Raw genomic sequence first — 18,909 nt, 5'->3', positions numbered from 1 at the left:
TTTTTTATTTATTTAATTTAATTAATTAATTTATTTTTAAGTAGGGAAAGTAGCTTTGGGAGGTTTGAGTAGACAGGTAGACAAGGTTATTCAGTCGGAGATATTTTTTGCCTTGTTTTGCTTCGGCAGGTTGCCAAAAGAATAAAAATAAAAAGGGTGATTCCGATCCAAGTTTATCACAAAAAAAGGTTGGTTCTAGGTATTATCATCATTTAACCTAGCTAGCAAAGAAAAGATTTTTGTCTTTTGCTCGAAAATAATGCACATGATTACATGTAAATAATATTCTTAGGACATGACTTCTCATTTTGATGCAACTTATCCACTTTCAAGTTTGCTTGAATAATTGAACACCAAAAAATAAAAATAAATAAATAAATAAAAATTGGCAGAAAGAAAAAAAAAACAAAAGGTGGAGCAAGAAATACATTTAATTGCAATTTTTTTAGTCATACGACGGAAAGGCGTAATTGCACGAGATGATTTTTTTTTTTAATTGGGTTGAAAAAATTATTTTAAGAATAAATGTCGGTTTATTAGATTGAGTTAAAGGAATCTTCTCTAATCAAATTTAGAGAAAAAATATTTCTTCAAAGGTATAACAAAATGCTAAAATAATTTGACCACTTGCCTACTTTTTTTTTTTTAATAAGGATGGGAGAAATAAAAATAATAATAAAACTTAGGGCAAATATTTTATAAATTAATGTGGGTGCTAACAACTTAGGGCAACAAATATTTTAATAGAGGGAAAGTTAAGAAATGGTCCTCAAAATGGAATGATCTTAACCACATGATCAACCTTAACTTTTGCTGATAACCTAACACAGTCATTCAGCAATACAAAAGCTGGAAAATTGATGGGATCATCATTACACCTGATCGATGCAAATCTTAGGCCATGATTAATTCAACAGTTGTCACATGTAGGTGTACATACTAGCTAGCTACATGCTTCCATACACCGACTCTTACATATACCTATATATATATATATATATATTCAAAAGCGTTCAATATATATATATGATGGTTATATTGAAGTAAGGTATATAATGAGTAATTCAACTTAAAAGGCCAAGTGGGTCACACGTCTTTATTGGCAGTACCCTTTTTTTGACCAGAAATATTGTTTCCTTGGTTGTCTGTTATGGCAGAAATGGATCACTGGGATTGGTGTCCATGGCACAGAAATGTCAAAACAGTAGAAGTTGAGAGGAATCTGCTGCCTGCTGGTGAAATCAATAAGGTTTTTGGTGCTTAATTGTGATTGATTTTACAAAGAAAGGAGACAAAGTTTGGCTGTGAGGGAAACACAGGCAACATTTCCACTCATGTATGTGTACAGGGGTTCTCATTATAACATGTAATCCAACTCATCCTCTTTTAGTTTCCCACTTTAGTTAGCTTTACACATAATTTAAGACTTAATTTAAGCTAATCTTTTTGTGGGTAGCTTTCACTAGCCATGATTATAGCCCCCAAAAGCACTGCAACCCTTCAGGATTCCTGCAATTTCTCAAAGCCAAAACCATGTAAAAGGAGGCCACTCCCCTTACCTTTCACCGAAAAGTGCAACCACACCTGCATTTTCCCTTGACTTTAGATTAAGCACATTATAAACACTCATTAAGGTGTGTTTTAAAGTCATCACTACCCCTTTAGTCCAGCATGGCTTCTTGTGACTTTCATCTCAGTACTGCAGCTTTCTTTCCACAGCATGGCCTCCTGTGGCTTCTAACTGAAATGAGAGAGGTTGTTAAAACAGTTATTTTCTTGAAAGAGTGACATTTTATTTTCTAGAGCTCTTAGTGGGAATTTTAGGGAAGAAACTGCCAGTTTTTTTTGAAGAGATGGGTGTTGTTACCGTTGGTGATTTGAAGCCAAGCATATCAGGGAAGAGATCATTTCGTCCAAGTTCCAGCATAAGGCATGCCACTGAATGGTAATAATCTTCTCCTTCTTGGCTCTCTCTCAACAAGTTATTAGTTTGGTTTCATTCTATACATCCTTTTTTTCTACCACTCATACTTTGGCAAGTTGGAAATTCAAGCACATCAGTAAGTAAAAAGGCAGTAAATATTATGATAAAATTTCTAACTAGCAATGCAAAGTGCAAGGATTTGTAGAGTAGAAGGGAAGCAAACCAGACATGTTATGAAGTTTATCAATAAATGTTGAAATTTAAGTTGAATCATCATTTTTACAGCATTACCAATAATAGTAGATCTGATCACATTCAACCGCATTCTGAAGGTTTAAACATTGCAGCAACTGAGTTATTTGAATTTTACTAGGTTATCATGCACTTTTTTCTAAACCACATATGACAATTCATGTTTGCGTAACGAGACACGAATACAAGATTAAACAAATCAAACCCATAACACGCTAATTTATGTTGGGTTCGTGTTGAATTTACGAGTCGTGTTGCGAAATACCAGCCATATTTTGAATATTCAGAGTCTGGTCGTGGTTGATGAACAAATAAGCAAAAAAAAAAAAAGAAAAAAAAAAAAAGCCCTTTTTGTGGTATTCCTCATATTTTCCAAAATAGAGCCTTTTGGTATATGTCAAACAATATTGTGATAGGCTTCAATTTCTCATTAGCTAAAGCCAGAGCCCCCTACAACTTTATGGAAGAAAACAACACTTCTTGATAGCTACACCACAGAAAAGGTAAGCAGGATTATGACAGATTAACCTGTGACCTTGACCCTGAAAACCTTATATATATGACAGCTGCACGAGGGTGTGCTGATAAATGTCCATATTCTATAATGCACTCAGCACTATCAACATCCTCAACTGCAATTAATGTTTGCCGGGTAATAATTTCTGAATTTTCACTATCCATAAGTCCCTAGACAAGTACAGGCAGGCCGTATAAGAGTTCATTGAGGATGACAAACCTTCTGCCTTAATTTTCAGAACACAACAACCGTAGATCCCTATCAATTTAATCCAAGAGGGTCCCATATGGCTGCCGCCAGATCTCTCCAAGCCAGTAAACCACAAAGATTTTTTTTATTTTTTTTATTCAGTTTTAACCATTCACGAATCTAACCATATAATTGAGTCATAATTATCCCATCTGGGCCATCCAAGTCGAATCATGTAATCAAGATGGATCACACTGTCCTTAGATTTAAGGTCATGGGGATGCAAATTAAGTTTATAGTAGAAGAAGCTCCAGCACAGTTTCTAAAGTATTGGCACTATCAAACATGTATGCTTTCAAGCATTTTCTTTCTTTGAAATTCTTTTGTCTTTCTGCACTGCTAAATCATGCAGTTTTCTCTCTTTTCAGGCCAATATCTGATGTTTCTAGTGATCTTACTGTTGAAGTTGGAGCCTCAAGCCTCGCCCTTCATAAGGTACACATTAGTAACACTTTTGAGCTGCCAAACATGAACCTGTTTGTGCATTTTCGATAAAACTCAAACTTCATTCCCTTTTGAGATAACTTGAAGCTGCAGATTCATTACAACAATCTCCATAGAAACATATTTGGCTACTAGTAATGAAACTAAAAAGAAATCTTGATAATCAGAAGATCTTTTGTGAAATTGATTTTAAACTTGTAAGTGTAATATTAATGAGATTAAAGTAGTGGATAGAAGGAAAAGAGAACTTCACTTCTGGAAGCTTTTAGTCATCTGGTCATGGTTCTTTTGCAGTTCCCTCTAGTTTCTAAGAGTGGAAGAATTCGGAAACTGCTGTTGGAAGCAAAAGATTCAAAAGTTTCACGCATAAATCTTCCTGCTGTTCCCGGTGGACCAGAGGCATTTGAACTAGCTGCAAAGTTCTGTTATGGAGTAAATGTTGAGATTACACTCTCAAATGTAGCTATGCTACGATGCACAGCTCATTTTCTGGAAATGACAGAGGAATTTGCAGAGAAAAATCTGGAAAGTAGAACTGAAACATATCTAAAGGAGATGGTGCTCCCCAATATATCAACCTCAATATCTGTTCTTCACCGTTGTGAAAGCCTATTGCCAATATCAGAGGAGATCAACCTGGTCAGCAGGCTTATCAATGCAGTTGCAAGTAATGCATGCAAAGAGCAGCTCACCTCAGGTTTGTTAAAACTTGATCACCATAACTTCCCTACAAAATCTATCCCAAACATGGAACCAGAAACACCAGCAGACTGGTGGGGAAAATCACTCACAGTGCTTAATCTTGATTTCTTCCAAAGGGTTCTGTCAGCAGTAAAATCCAAGGGTCTAAAACAGGATTTGATTAGCAAAATTTTGGTAAACTATGCCCATAATTCTCTTCAAGGACTCGTTGCCAAGGACCCCCACCTGGTCAAAGGAAATCTCTTGGATTTGGAATTGCAGAAGAAGCAAAGAGTCATTGTTGAAGCAATGGTTAGCTTACTACCAACACAATCAAGGAAGAGTCCTGTTCCAATGGCATTTCTTTCAAGTTTGTTGAAAACAGCGATAGCTGCATCAGCATCTACTTCGTGCAGATCGGATTTGGAGAGGCGAATTGGTCTGCAACTAGACCAGGCAATTCTAGAAGACATTTTAATACCCACAAATTCACATGGAAACAATCACAGCACACTTTATGATACAGATTCAATCTTGAGGATATTCTCCATGTTTCTGAACCTTGACGAGGATGATGATGATGATAGTCACTTGAGAGATGAAAGCGACATGGCATACGACTTTGACAGCCCTGGATCTCCTAAACAAAGTTCAATTCTCAAGGTATCAAAGTTATTGGACAATTATCTTGCAGAAGTTGCACTAGACTCAAACTTGCTGCCATCAAAGTTCATATCACTAGCAGAACTGCTTCCAGACCATGCTCGTGTAGTAAGTGATGGATTGTACAGAGCTGTGGATATCTTCCTCAAAGTAAGCTACTCTCTCCCTCTCTCTCTCTCCCCTAAGCAACTAAACAACATACTATACTTGTATTTAGATCTTTCTTTTTCAAGGTTTTTGGTTAAATCACCATTACTGAGGCATGGTTTGAACTCATAACCTCTACTCTAATACCATGTTAAATCATCATTTGTTTTAAAAGTTTAAGCTGATAGGAAATGGTAGACTTAATCATTTGATTAATCATACTACACATTTTATATCTTTCTTTCAAAGGTTTTTGTTAAATCACCATTACAGAGACGAGGTTCAAACTCAGAATCTCTGCTCTAAAACTATGTTAAATCACAGTTTGTATTAAAAGCTTAAGCTGATCGAAAATGGTAGACATTAATATTCTAACAGTTCTTATTACAGGTTCATCCAAATATTAAGGACTCCGAGCGCTACCGACTTTGTAAAACAATTGACTGTCAGAAACTATCCCAAGAAGCCTGCAGCCATGCAGCACAGAATGAAAGGCTACCTGTGCAGATGGCTGTGCAAGTGTTATACTTTGAACAAATCCGGCTTCGGAATGCCATGAATGGGAATCACAACCAGTTCTTCTTCGGCGCAATCAATGGCCAGTTCCCTCAACGATCAGGCAGTGGTGCTGGAAGTGGAGCCATCTCACCAAGAGATAACTATGCATCAGTGAGAAGGGAGAACAGAGAACTGAAGCTTGAAGTTGCAAGAATGAGAATGAGGCTAACAGACTTAGAGAAGGACCATGTCTCCATGAAACAGGAGCTTGTAAAGACACATCCTGCCAATAGGCTATTTAAATCATTCACCAAAAAATTAAGCAAGCTGAATTCCCTGTTTCGGATTAATGGCATAAAGCCTATAGGAGGTAAGGCTCACTCAGAGAGTCGATTTCCATTTCAGAAGAGAAGGCGTCACTCAGTTTCATAAACTTTGTGTAAATGTGTAGAATATAATATATATGCATGAGTGTCTAGTGTAATATATATATATTTAGTGTGATTTTGTGTATTGATCCTGGGTTTACTGTGTTCAGTGAGATCAATGCCTTGACTTCTCCATGGGCTATGAAGGGCAGGAACTCAAATCAAAATTTGTATGCAAGAGGTATGTCCAGAGGTGTGAGGATTTTTAGAATATTGAAATAGAATTCAAAAAAAAAGTTCTTTTGTAATATGAAATTTTTCATGGTTTTAGTTTCATTATATATAGCAACTCTTGATGTCATCTATACTTACAGAAAATGCTGAGCTTTTGTTATGGAATGTTGACATCATATTTGAAAATAGCACAATATTCAGCTAGATGAAAGTTTCCTCTAATGTTCAAACATTAAAATGATTTGATCTATTGCAATGACAAACAAAAGAGGTTTCTTTACGTATGAAGAAGAGATTGGAATTTTCAAGCAGAATACATATGTTACTCTTACATAGAGACTAATTGTAAAATAACTTTTTAGGAAAACTTTACTTACCTTCCACAATCTTTTATCACTTTTGCAATTGTACCCTTAAACTTTAAAAAGTATCAATTTAAAGTTACCATCTTTCAGAAGTTTACAATGTCAACCCTTTCGTTAAAATTTAGCGTTAAATTAAATAATTGATAAGTAAAATCCCCTAAATACTTTTAAGATATTTATAAAATTACAAAAATACCTTGAATTTGGACTAAGATATTTTGGAGATTGCCCTGTCTCTGATAAGATTTAACACTAAATTTGGACGGAATTGTTGGCATTTCAAACTTTTGAAAGATGTATGGTAATCTTAAATTGACACTTTTTAAAGTTTAAGAATATGATTGCAAAAGTGATGAAAAATTAGGGATGGTAAATAAAGTTTTCCCTCACTTTTCAATGAAACGTTACCTCCGATCAAAGAAACCATCCCTATAATGCAATCCATTTAATAAAGGAAAGGCATTACCTACTGTATATTGTGCCCCAAGTTGCCTGGTCAGCTCTCGACAAGCCTGAGCTTAGGTTCGATAATAAGTTTTGATTTCCGTCTCGATGAAATTTGGATTTAAAAAATATTCTCTAATCTGACCCGAGGGTATAATTGGTCCGTGTGATGGATCTAAATTACAAATCACTCCCTGTGGTATAACAAATAATTTAAAGGTCCATGTAATTGACCGAAATTACAAATAACTCCATGTAGCATAAAAAATAATTTATAGGTCCTCAGGGTAGGCCAAAATAATAGTTTACTCCCTAAAATCAATTTTCAATAGGTAATTTAATAGAATCGGTTACTTTATCACGTCATACTATTACAGTAAATTAACCTAATATCTTATATCTCCAAAATTTTAATCCAACCCTCCCTCATTTTTATATTCCTCGCCACGATTTTGAAGCATTTCGCGAGAATTTGACGGTCGCATTTGTGAAGTGGCCGAGGAAGATGAAGATGAGGGAGGGTTATGCACGTGGTAAAATTTTAGGGAAATAAGATATTAGGTTAATTTACTGTAGTAGTATGATGTAGAGTGAGGGCTGATGTGTCATCTTAGCTGGCAAAGTGATAGATTTTGTTAAGTTTCTTAACGGAAATTGATTTTAGGAAGTAAACTGTCATTTTGTTATATCTTGAGGACCTATAAATTATTTTTTATACCATATGGAGTGATTTGTAATTTAGGCCAACTATAGGGACCTATAAATTATATTTTATACCACATTGAGTGATTTATAATTTAGGCTAACCACAAGGACCGATTCTGTATTTATCCCTAAAAATTTTTTAAAATAAAAATCAATTGATATATATATATATATATATATATATATATATATATATATATATACACCAACTTTAAATGAAGACCAATTTAATTTGGACTTCACATATTAAGTGCAATTTAATCATATCATTTGTGAGGGAGAAAAACCAGTTGCTATGTCATCCTTTATGCTTCTACGTTTGCAATTTAAGGTATTAGGTATATACACCATCTTTTTAAATAACTTACTAAACCATGCATGATGATTAAAAAATGAGATGTGTTATATGTCGTCCTATGATTTTTCTTCAATTCTTTTACTTTTTAAAATTAGAAAAATGCTATAGTTTTTCTTGGTCTTTTTTGATCCTATCTGTATGTTATTTTTCTTTGAAAAAAAAAAAAAAAAAAAGGGACGACTAAGTTCTTTTTTTAAAAGAAAAAAAAAATTATATTCATGTATGTATGATTAGAAGAATACTAAGAAGAACCGTAATAATTTTAAAAATTAAAAAAATGAGAGAAAAGAACTAAAAATGAAAAGATTTTCCTTAAAAAACCATTATACCACATATATGTCAAATGATGTGACAAGTAAAAGAACTTGTCTTGATAATTATCTTTCACTCATAAATTTTTTTTTTTTTTTTTTTTGGTGACATGAAGGAAATGAGAATTCGAATTATTGATTTCTATAATCCTTACACAATTGAATTACACAATTGAACTAGCTCTTGAAGACATCTTTTACTTATGTTGCTATACATAAGAATATTTTCATATAATTAAATTTTGCAAGAAAACTCACTCTTTTTGAATTTGAATTTTGTTATTGGAATGACTAATAATCGGAACAATAAATATAAGAGAATTTTTATAAAATTTATTTGTCTAAATAATAAGCGGGGACAGTTTAAAATCTGCCGTTAATAATTTAGACGGCAAAATTGATCATAATCTTTATCCCCGCCTAAATAGCCTTGAGTGTCGGTGGACCATAAGAATTTGGATATGACAGGTCAGATAAAGACCGAATTGTTGTCATTTTTAGAACATCTAGGTAGTGAGATGGGGGAAACTGCCAAAAGTAATTATTATGGTCAATTACAGAACGATCCCAAGATGAGACAAAAGAAGCAAAAAAAGGGGAAAAATAGGGGGGAAACCAAATTAACCATGAACAGATGAACTTTGCCATGTGATAGATCATGGTACACATTCTTTATACAACTAGTGGACAAAACCATGATTGTCATCATGGGATTTAGAATCATGGCCACTAACTTATGTCATCTAAATCTTATATATATATATTGGGAATTTTTTTTTTTTTAAGTGGACTAAAAATTCATACAATTGTAGATGTTTTTGGGCTTTGTAGTTTGTACCCCTTTTTATTTTATTTTTTATTTATTGAAGTTTACTTCCAAACAAGTCCCGGCCACTCGGTGGCTTTGTAAGGTTATTGTTGAACCTTGCTTGAATGGGAGAGCCTAAAAACCAATACTAGTGATTAGGATGGATTAGAATTTTAAGTAAGGGGCAAAAATAATTTTTTTAAGGCTTCTGAGTAGGATTAATTAGACAAGTGATAATAACCATCTATGAACAAATCATCATCACAATAAGATTATCCTTCATGGTGGAGAAATAATAAACAAAGCCATCTTTAGTTAAAATAATAATTATAATTACAAGTTGCCATCCCAAAAGTGGACTCCATGGCCCAATGGATAAGGCGCTGGTCTACGAAACCAGAGATTCTGGGTTCGATCCCCAGTGGAGTCGAGTTTGCTTTTATTTTATTTTATTTTTTTCGCCTCCAAAACTGAAAAACGGAGCGTTTTGATGGAACAAAGAAACGCCGGCGTATCAGACAGCGATTGCCTGTAAAACCACGTAGTCGATCCTGATCTTTCGTCTGCCGTGTGTTTGTTGCGGTGCGTTTTGTGGTAGACATGCCGCTGTCTTTTGCTCGGTTCGGAAACTCCTTGCCCTTTTCCAAGCTCTTCAGGTACTGTGACGTTCTCTGGTTGGTTGCCGAGAAAATGTGGGAAATAATAAATTTCTAGTGTATTAGGTTGTTTTTTCATTCTATTTCCATGTCATTGTTTGGTGCCCGATAAGAGAGAACTCTCCAATCCCATTATGCCAATACAACTATTTGGCCAAATCTTTTGAGAATTGGGAAAAAGCTGCTTTGTTTATGAGAAATTGAAGCTGTTTCATTCACCATTTTATTTTATTTTTTTGGTATATATAAAATTGGGAATGTTGTATATGATTGGGAAAACAATCAGAACGCAGATGAATGATTTTTCCATGGCCATTAATGGGTAGGCCAGGGATTTTTAGTCCTAAGCCTCATCAAAATCCCAATGTTTCTGCTAATAAAGAGTGAAAAGTGCATTCAAATTTCGAAGGTAGAGCACTATTTAACTTGCTATAAATATTTGAATTTTGGTCTCCTAATGTAGAATGGGAACTTTGTGCTGTTGTGCATGTTAGGAACACTGCTGTAATTGTTAGTTATCTTTCTGTGGGTGAAAAATATTCAGAAAATTTTCTTCCCTTTTCGTCCCTTTACAGTGCAATATTGATTAGCCTGCTCTCATCACTATGATACTGCCCACTTGACATTTTGGCTTGAAGTAGAGAAATGTTTTCCCCTTTACTATCTTTGAAGAAAAAGTATGATCTTCATTTGTAAACTGAAGAGGGTAAATGTTTGGTTGAATTTATAGGGCTCCATTGTTTCTCCCCTGGCATTTGAAAGTGTTGGATCCATGATCTGTTGTGGGATCCATTAGAAATATGATGTCATATCCCGGGTTTACTTGCTAGGGTTCGGTTTTGAGGTTCTACCGGATGCCCTTGTTTGAAACTATTGCTATCAAGTATTTTAACGGCAGATGTTTTTCTTGTTGTGCATTTGTTCAAACTGAAATGTTAATTGGGATCTCATGTTTTGACTCATTTTACGAGCCGTTTTTCATATTGCACAGGCAGCTAGAGCAAGAGATGGAAACTGTGGTAAAGGTACTGCAGCCTGGACCTTTGGGAATCACAGAGCACAAGTTCTCTGCTGAGGAGATACACGAGGCGAATGCTACAGTTTGTAAAGCAGTAGAGAATTGGCAAAGGAATGCAAAGCTAGAGCAGAAAAACCAAGTCTTAAAAGATTATGTCAATTATTGAAGCTGTGTTGGAATACTTGTTGTGTTGTTATGTCATGGATGTTTGGGTAACTAATGTTCAGCTAAATATGTGAGCTCTTCTCTATGCTTAATTAAAGTATGTAATATTCTCTCTAAGCAATAATTTTCTTCTTTGTTTTCCTTTGTTATCATATAATATGAAGGAAGAAATGCTTATTTGGCTTACTTTGAACAATAAGGAAAACCTCTTGTATCTTCCATGATGACTGAAAGATGTTACAATATGAATACCTTTTGTTATTCATCCAAAAAACAGAGAGACAAATTTAAGGCGTTTTTGCCATTTATTATGATTATTGTATTCAAACTCTGAGGATAGCCTGTTGTTTTTTATACATTTTTCAGTCATTTCTACTTCTCAGATGGTCTAATCATTTTCTTGTTCGAAGAGTTTGTTCTGAAAGCCCCATGTTTCAATAAAGGTAAGGAAGGTTCCTTACCTTCCTAATTTCTCCTTCATAGTTTCTTCATTTCATAAACTATGTCATACTCAATATGTGAGAGGCACACAAAATATGATCAGAAAGCATGTTCGCATGCTCATTTGGTATTTCATTACACTAGTGGGACTCAATTTATACTAAAACGACTCTAAGTGACGACTCTCATCTTTATGTTATATGTGACATTATGATGCTTACAAAACCAAAAGGAGAAAAATGGTGAGATATAGGAGAAAACCAATCTCATCAAATCAAAAGGCTACCCCTAGAATACATCAACAAATTTACAAGTCACCTCCTCAACTTCCTCCCCTTGGGTTCTGCTGCAATGAGTTTGAATATACTATGTAGATGTTTGGGCGGTTTATAGAGTGTCACTGTATCACCCCATGATAATTAAACTATTTTATAATTACCTTGTGGAGCTATTATTATCTTTCTTTTTTATATATTTTTCCTAAAAACTCACAGAGAAAATGATACAAGTATATAATGTAAAAAACTATAATTATTTAAAATATATGAAAATTAAAAATAAAAACTATTTTTTGTTTTTTGTTTTAAAAGTGATAAAAGTGTGGTGATTTGACCACTGCAAATGGTCTAGTGTGATCGAAACCACCCTTCACAAAGATCAAATTGAATATAGTTAGGGGTGGGACCATGATTTTTTGTGTGGGGACGGACTTTTTCTATTTTCTGTTTAGTTGGGGAAATGTACAGAGTTATATAAATACAAAAGAACATAGATACATATAGTTTCTTTATATGTGTGTTTGTGCTCTTTATATAAAATAAAAGCATATAATTCTTGCATTTAACGGCTGGCCAAGTGATGGACTCGGGCACGGGTATCAATGGTACTGACAAAGGCATGCTAATATTTATCAAGCACAATGCTTGGCCGCAAGCAGTCGCGAGCGTCAACCGTTGGATGTGAATACTTCAAATGGTGGCATGTCTTTGATTATGGACCTTTTCCTAACGTGATTTCCAATGGAATTTATCGTCAGGGTAGTACTTCTTTGCAGTGCGAAACTTCTGGGGTTCTTCATAACTTGTCGCTCAAGCTTTAATCAGTGAATAATTTCTTAGTATTATCAATTAGGATTTTTTTAGGGTTTTGGTAATTAGCTACTAATAGATTTTTCTCATGGAATTTGATTTAGTTCATTGTCTCTTGTGTGTCACCCTAACACGAGAGCCTGAGATCTGAGATCAAGAATGTGCTGCATAATTAATTTTTTAAGTAATCTTACACTTATTCCCACTTCTCTAAACTCATTTTTCTACACTCACCATTAAATATGAGATGAATCTTTATTGGATTTTAATCAAATTGTGATTTTAAAAGTCACTTATGTGGAAGGAGACCTACAACCATCTTGTGGATCTCGAGATATTGAAGTGTTACATAAATAGAATTATGTTCATTTTATGTATAAACTCATTTTCCCACACCAACCATTAAATATGAGATGAATCTTTATTGAATTTTAATCTAATTGTGGCTTTAAAAGCCACCTATGTGGAAGGAGACACATGACCACCTTGTGTGTCTTTAGACCTGGAAGGGTTACAAAAATAGAATTATATCACTTATATATATAACCAAATATCTTTATTGTTTGTCAATGACTTTGACATATTCTGACTTTCCAATTTCAACCAAACTGTTGTCGAAGATTCTTCGTCCATGACATGATACATCACGTCATCTCCCAGACAAGACCGAATAGTAGCCACCGCTTTAGACTCAAGCTCCTTTCAATCTATGTCTGCCATCCCTTCTGGCTTTGTCCCATATAACGCCTTCACCATCCATTGTTGCACCAACAAATCCTTGATACGTTTCTGTCATAATCCAAAATTATCGGATTCATCGAACTTTATCACGTCGAATTTGGCAAAAGATGTGCCAGCCCCAACCATTGTATAATTAGGCTCTGATACCAATTATTGTTATCGTGCACAATAATGATGAACAATATAGAATCGAAAAGAGAAAGAGATTAAGAGGGAGTAGAGACACATTTTTAACGTGGTTCGACAATGTGCCTATGTCCACTGAGAGCGGCTGTATTTTGCTATTAATGATTTAGGGTTATATCATAATATATATACAGTAATAACCCTAAACCCTAATTGTACGGACGCATTTTGAAAATCTCCAAAATACCCCGTACACCCCCACAACCTAATCATTCCCCCGTAAACTTAATTACTCTCGCTCCATTCAGTCTGCTCCCATCTACTTAGCTTTCTATTAATGTTCTAATATGAGTCACTAGTTCCAACAGTTTCATTCCACAACATCCCCAACACATCTCTTTGCCAACTCCTAGCTAGTTTTGAGTCGTTATTGAAAAATAGGTTTTTGTTCATTTTGCAAATAAACATTACCCAATTAATGCTTTCATGATTGTGGCTAGCTTAGATTGCATATATATATATATATATATATATATATATATGTTGTTCAAAGTAACATGGCTCTCAACTTTTGCTGTCATTTCAAGGCAACCAACGTTGGATTGGATGAAATTAAGTTGGGGTTAATTACAAGCACAAGCAGCCGTGGATTAGTGTCCGAAAACCTTAATTACAAAAGGAGCAAATTAACGGATGACTTCCTTGTCATATCCACAAAGGTAGTGTGGTCCAAGAATCATTTTGGCATTGAAGCTCAAAATCTTTGCTAAAGTCCTTGGACACATCAACCTCAATAGCACGAGCGATATAGCTAATGCATTTGTTTTTTATATATGCTTTATTTTTTTTGGAGAAAATTCACTTTACCCCCTGAAGTTTCAGGAGTTTTTCAATTTGAACTCCAAAGTTTAAAAATTGGCAATGTACCCCCTAATGTTTCAAAAATTTTCAATTTAAATATTCCGTTACTAATTTCCGTTAAATTGGACAGAAAAAAAAGAAGCCTGAGGGTAATTATGTAATTTCATAGATTTTCGTCCAATTTGACTGAAATTAGTAACGGAAGGTTTAAATTGAATTTTTTTGAAACATTAGGGGATATATTGCCAATTTTTAAACTTTGGGGTTCAAATTGAAAAACTCCTGAAACTTTAGGGGGTAAAGTGAATTTTTTTTTTTCCTTTTTTTTTTTTTTTGAGTGGTTATATATTACATGATCTTTTTAGGATTAAGGGTATGTTTGGGTGTGTGTTTGAAGGGTATAAAAGTGCGTTTAACACTCAAAAAGCCTGTTTGAAAAAAAAAGTACCCGTTTGGTAAAAAAATTGAAAGCGTTTTTAAGAGTCCAAAAAGCTAAAAAATGGCAAAAACGCATTTTTAGCAAAAGCTTAAAAATGAGACTTTTGTCAAAAAGCGAATTTTGATTTAAAAGCTCTATTTCTCAAACGTAATCCCAAACATGCTTTAAGACACTACTTAGAAACATAAAAGTGAAAAACTGTAAGCAATAAAAGCCTTCAATATTTCCATTATCTCTTCAATGTATTAGTGCTACGCATTTATCTTAAAAGAGAAATGTCACATGCATTTTCAAGTGCACATTCATTGACATGACAATGAATATTATCATTGGATTCTCAAGTGCACACTCCCTGTCAATCTTGACATGACAGTTAGATTCGATGATTATTTTTACTTTTATGTCAAAGAGTGTGCACTTAAAAATACATATAACCTTTCTCATCTTACTCTCTTGCCTGGTCATGCTTCACGCTCTCTCTCTCTCTCTGCATGCAAGCGCATTTGCTTGATTGCAAAATTTATCATGCACGTCCACCGGCATTGTTTTACTCTTCTATGTTCTCAAGATAGATGTTTGTTACTTTGTCATCATACGCAACTTATCTTGCTTGTTAGAACATAAATTAAATGATTAAATTCATTCTTTTCTATCAGCTTAAATTTTTGGGATAAATGATGATTGAACATAATACTAGAGTCAAACATGAGTTCAAACTCTCATTCCACAATTTACCCCAATTTCAATTACATATTCAACTTGTTGGGTCTCACTTATTAAGTTAAGAGTTGAGAGTTGGGAGTCGTGAGGGAGAATGTTAGAATATAAATTAACTGAATAAATCCACCTCTTTTTATCAACTTAAACTTTTTTCTCTTTGCTCCCAGCGCGGACATATAAAACCCAATTTGCCTGCAACGTGTATATATATACACAGGAGAGGAGGAGAAGAAGAAGGAGAAGAAGAAGAAGAAGAAGCACAGGGCACCCACGTGTATGTCATGGTAGTAATGCTATATATAAGTGACCTTGATATATAGAGTACAAGAAGCTAAAGTAGCTCTATAGTAGTCTATGTTACCCACGTCCGTTCACAAGTACACGGAAAGTAATTAAAACTTTTATTGGAGCCTGTTACCAAATTAAGGCAGTGAAAAGAAACTACTAGATATATAGTTGTTCATACCCATATAGCTCGAGCCCTTCTCAGCATTGGGACAAGCTCATTCCTGACTTGGAGACTCATGATCTTACTAGCACCACCAATGAACTTCTGTCCTATGAAAATAGCTGGCACGGTCGGCTGACATCCTAGTTCAACCAGCTCCCTCTCAATTTGCAGTCCATTTGGGATCTGGTCAAGCTCGTACACAGTTGGGTTTGCCCCAAAGCCACGGATGAGTGTCTTAATGGAGTGGCTCATGCCACAAGCACTCTTGCTGAAAATCACCACAGGCTTATCAGCCACCATGGTTGTGATCAATTCTGCTGCCATTGCCAAAACAGTACTTGAAAAGACTATGGAAATTTTAGTGTCAAGGATCTTGTAAGTGATGAGTTAATTTGGTGCTTGCTGTGAGGAGCTTGAGCTCCCTTTGAGGTCTTTTTATAGTGGCAGGTTTAGCGCCGTACTGGGGTGTGTTGTTTTTAGAACTAGAATAAGAACTGAGAATTGAGGAATAAAATGTTCAAGAAGATATGTGATTGGATTCCCAGTGTCAAATTAATATATATTCCATATTAGATTGACAATTTTTGTGTTAATCACACATAATCATACTTCGATGTAGTCTTTGTTTAAGTATTTTGTTGTTTCTTAATCAAGGCTACTCTTTCATTAAAAAAACAAACATGTGATCGTAATTAACTGTCTTCATTAGTGTTTTTCTTTTTTCCCTTAAAGTAATGTTATTAGGAAGGTTAGAGTTTTCCCAAATGTGATGTGACTTTTAAAATCACAATTGAATTTGAAATGATCATTATTGAATTTTGATCTAATAGTGATTTAAAAGCCACATTACATTTATTAAAATTTCAGTTCCTTTCTTTTCCAAACACATCTTGAGTTTGATGGAAAATGCTAGAATATTTATTCCATAATAGGTTGATTGATATTTTTCTTATTGAGCCATTTACCATTAATTCATGTGTAATTGTAATAAACTATATTTATCTACCACAGTTTCTCTGTAAATATGGACAATACCTTCAGTATTATACATAATCATACTTCAATAGCCAAGATATAACCCTATCAATTTCCATCAATCTCCTTTCTCTCTCTCTTTGCTTTGGCTCTCTCTCTCTCTCTCAATATATTCTACTAAATATTTCTACACCCAATTAAAGCTTGGCTCTCTGGAAATAGAATAACATGTAGGACATTAGCAAGTTAACTTCACCATCCATCTTTTTATGCTATATTAAGAATAGTGCATGCATCTGTGCATGCTGTCGTCTTCATGCTTTCATGGAATAACAAGTTGCAAGCTTAATTAACATGCAAAATGTGATTAATTACGTACTTTGGAGATAGACGTGCATTTCTAAAGCTAAGTTTATCTTCAGATTTACGTTTTTTTAGCGTCATACGTGATACGACCATAAGATCCTAATTAAAATGAAGTTTGATCCAACAACGTAGATAGATTTGGCAAATTTTTTTGTTTGTCGTTTCCCCCAGCTGTGATTTTCTCTCACTGTCGCTTCTCCCTTCACATCATAGACAACTTTGCCCGTCTTTTTCTAAGCATCTGCCAAGGACGTGAGACAAAGGAAGTTGGGTTTATCCAAACGGGAAGAACTTTTCTTTTCCTCGCAAGATTCGCATTAATTCATCAGCTTCGATATCATGTAAAGAAAACCGAAAGCCAATAATATTTTAATTAATGACAAAAATTTTCTCCAAACTGGTATGGAGGAAATATCCTCTAACCCATGTAAAATAGTACAAAGTCTATAAATATTTAAAATGCATATTAAATTCTTAACCTCATTAATAGCAGTTTACTAATTTAGACTGAATTTAATATGCCTTATTTATATATATATATATATATATGGTTGCTTAAAACGGTAATACGCCCCCAAATAGCATAAAAATCTATATATGTAAGTAGAGACCGTACCAGAAGGAAGGATGATTCCTTTAAGGACCCGCAACTTTAATCTATTCCAAAATATTCTCCCCTGAGAAACACATGATTGATTAATTACTGTACAGTCTTAATCAATTGGATAATAGTATATCATTACCTTTATCCTCCCTCTGATTCTCAACTAAAAGGTCCACACCCTTTACTATCAAGTCTTGCTTTAGATGCTACTTTCTAGCCTGATTTATATAGCTAATATTGTATGCTTTTGGTGATTTTCCAATTAATTTTTAGACCATTTAAATTTAATTAAATAAAATTTTCTGATATATATATATATATAATGGGAACAATATCTCCTAGGATTTACGCTGATTTGTGTACAGTTCACCACATGATCACCAACTTGGATGTCAGCTCATATATAGATAATGTTTGGAAAACATTTTTATTTATTTATTTAATGTTAACAGACCAAAATGTATATCTTCTCAAAGAAGCATAGCCAAATTCTCTAAAATTCAATGTCATCTGTCAATGTCATTACAGAACAATTCATTGATGACTTTTTATTTATTATTTATTATTTATCTGGGTTTTAACCTATTTGAATTTGTGGGAATGATATATATATGCATGCATCTCCTGTTCTTGTTTGTCTGGTGTAACACCAAATTTTCTGCATATTTAAAAAAAAGAAATACTCTGAAATTTTTGAGAAACACATAATTAATATTGCCATATATGAACCTGCAGCTAGCCCAAAAAGGAGACTTGATGTAAAAGTATACGTAGGTATAATATATTCAGAAATTTCTTATCAGATCCATTTGGAATAGCGTACACCGACTGATCAAGAGTACAGAATGAAGAGTTGTATAGTGCCATTTGACCCAAAAATTTCTTATCAGATCTCAACTTTGTAGTTATACCCTTATTAATGTCAGAATATATTCTGATTTTTTTTTTTTTTGCCTGACATCTCATATATATACTATTTTTTTTTTTTTTTGTATAGTTTGAATTTATTCTGTAATATTTTACAATTATAATACACCGAAATATATAGTGACAAATTATGCTGCACCATTGTGAAGCTACTGCATTTTTGCACATCATGTTCATGTGTTATTTGTCATTTATTATAATTTTTAGCTACATTTTGTAATGTGCATTGACTTTTCTTCTTACAATTCCAGCTATATATATATATATATATATAAATGTTCACTCCACATATAGAGATAGGAATTGAAATTAAAGAGAGGATAAATTAAAGGTAGATTATTTTATTTTTTTTTTGGAGAAAAA

At 34.0% G+C, this 18,909-nt stretch overlaps 3 protein-coding genes and 1 non-coding gene across 6 annotated transcripts; 3 read left to right on the top strand and 1 right to left on the bottom strand.

The window, feature by feature from the left end:
- Positions 1 to 1,518: 1,518 nt before the first annotated feature.
- On the top strand, positions 1,519 to 6,118 carry LOC132171501 (BTB/POZ domain-containing protein At1g03010). 3 transcript variants are annotated; one of them, XM_059582829.1, is made up of 5 exons: positions 1,519 to 1,945; positions 3,311 to 3,377; positions 3,681 to 4,880; positions 5,256 to 5,745; positions 5,914 to 6,118. In XM_059582829.1, the coding sequence occupies exons 1-5, from the start codon at positions 1,854 to 1,856 to the stop codon at positions 5,928 to 5,930; spliced, it is 1,866 nt and encodes a 621-aa protein (XP_059438812.1). In that variant the 5' UTR covers positions 1,519 to 1,853; the 3' UTR covers positions 5,931 to 6,118. The 3 variants fall into 3 exon arrangements, with proteins under 3 accessions (XP_059438812.1, XP_059438811.1, XP_059438810.1); XM_059582828.1 differs by having other exon boundaries at positions 5,268 to 6,118; XM_059582827.1 differs by having other exon boundaries at positions 5,256 to 6,118.
- Positions 6,119 to 9,325: 3,207 nt separating this feature from the next.
- TRNAR-ACG (transfer RNA arginine (anticodon ACG)) lies at positions 9,326 to 9,398 on the top strand. The gene has a single exon. It is a non-coding gene; the product is annotated as a tRNA-Arg (tRNA).
- Positions 9,399 to 9,471: 73 nt separating this feature from the next.
- Positions 9,472 to 10,989, top strand: LOC132172323 (uncharacterized). Its single transcript, XM_059583801.1, has 2 exons — positions 9,472 to 9,624; positions 10,616 to 10,989. Exons 1-2 carry the CDS (start codon positions 9,569 to 9,571, stop codon positions 10,806 to 10,808), a joined length of 249 nt encoding a protein of 82 aa, XP_059439784.1. The 5' UTR covers positions 9,472 to 9,568; the 3' UTR covers positions 10,809 to 10,989.
- Positions 10,990 to 15,524: 4,535 nt separating this feature from the next.
- On the bottom strand, positions 15,525 to 16,062 carry LOC132172764 (monothiol glutaredoxin-S1). The gene has a single exon (XM_059584334.1). The coding sequence runs from the start codon at positions 15,996 to 15,998 to the stop codon at positions 15,684 to 15,686; it is 315 nt and encodes a 104-aa protein (XP_059440317.1). The 5' UTR covers positions 15,999 to 16,062; the 3' UTR covers positions 15,525 to 15,683.
- Positions 16,063 to 18,909: the final 2,847 nt, after the last annotated feature.

Source organism: Corylus avellana, chromosome ca2 (genome assembly GCF_901000735.1).
Source record: "Corylus avellana chromosome ca2, CavTom2PMs-1.0".
In the NCBI taxonomy this organism is placed as follows: domain Eukaryota; kingdom Viridiplantae; phylum Streptophyta; class Magnoliopsida; order Fagales; family Betulaceae; genus Corylus; species Corylus avellana.
This window is presented reverse-complemented; position numbering and strand designations above follow the sequence as displayed.

What these genes read in the sequence shown, in the direction of transcription:
- LOC132172764 (XM_059584334.1), bottom strand. Translation starts at nt 15,998, where the DNA reads ATGGCAGCAGAATTGATCACAACCATGGTGGCTGATAAGCCTGTGGTG.
- LOC132172323 (XM_059583801.1), top strand. Translation starts at nt 9,569, where the DNA reads ATGCCGCTGTCTTTTGCTCGGTTCGGAAACTCCTTGCCCTTTTCCAAG. An exon ending in CCCTTTTCCAAGCTCTTCAG is followed by an intron (nt 9,625 to 10,615) that starts GTACTGTGACGT and finishes CATATTGCACAG; the next exon opens with GCAGCTAGAGCAAGAGATGG.
- LOC132171501 (XM_059582827.1), top strand. Translation starts at nt 1,854, where the DNA reads ATGGGTGTTGTTACCGTTGGTGATTTGAAGCCAAGCATATCAGGGAAG. An exon ending in CAAGCCTCGCCCTTCATAAG is followed by an intron (nt 3,378 to 3,680) that starts GTACACATTAGT and finishes GTTCTTTTGCAG; the next exon opens with TTCCCTCTAGTTTCTAAGAG. An exon ending in CTGTGGATATCTTCCTCAAA is followed by an intron (nt 4,881 to 5,255) that starts GTAAGCTACTCT and finishes ATATTCTAACAG; the next exon opens with TTCTTATTACAGGTTCATCC.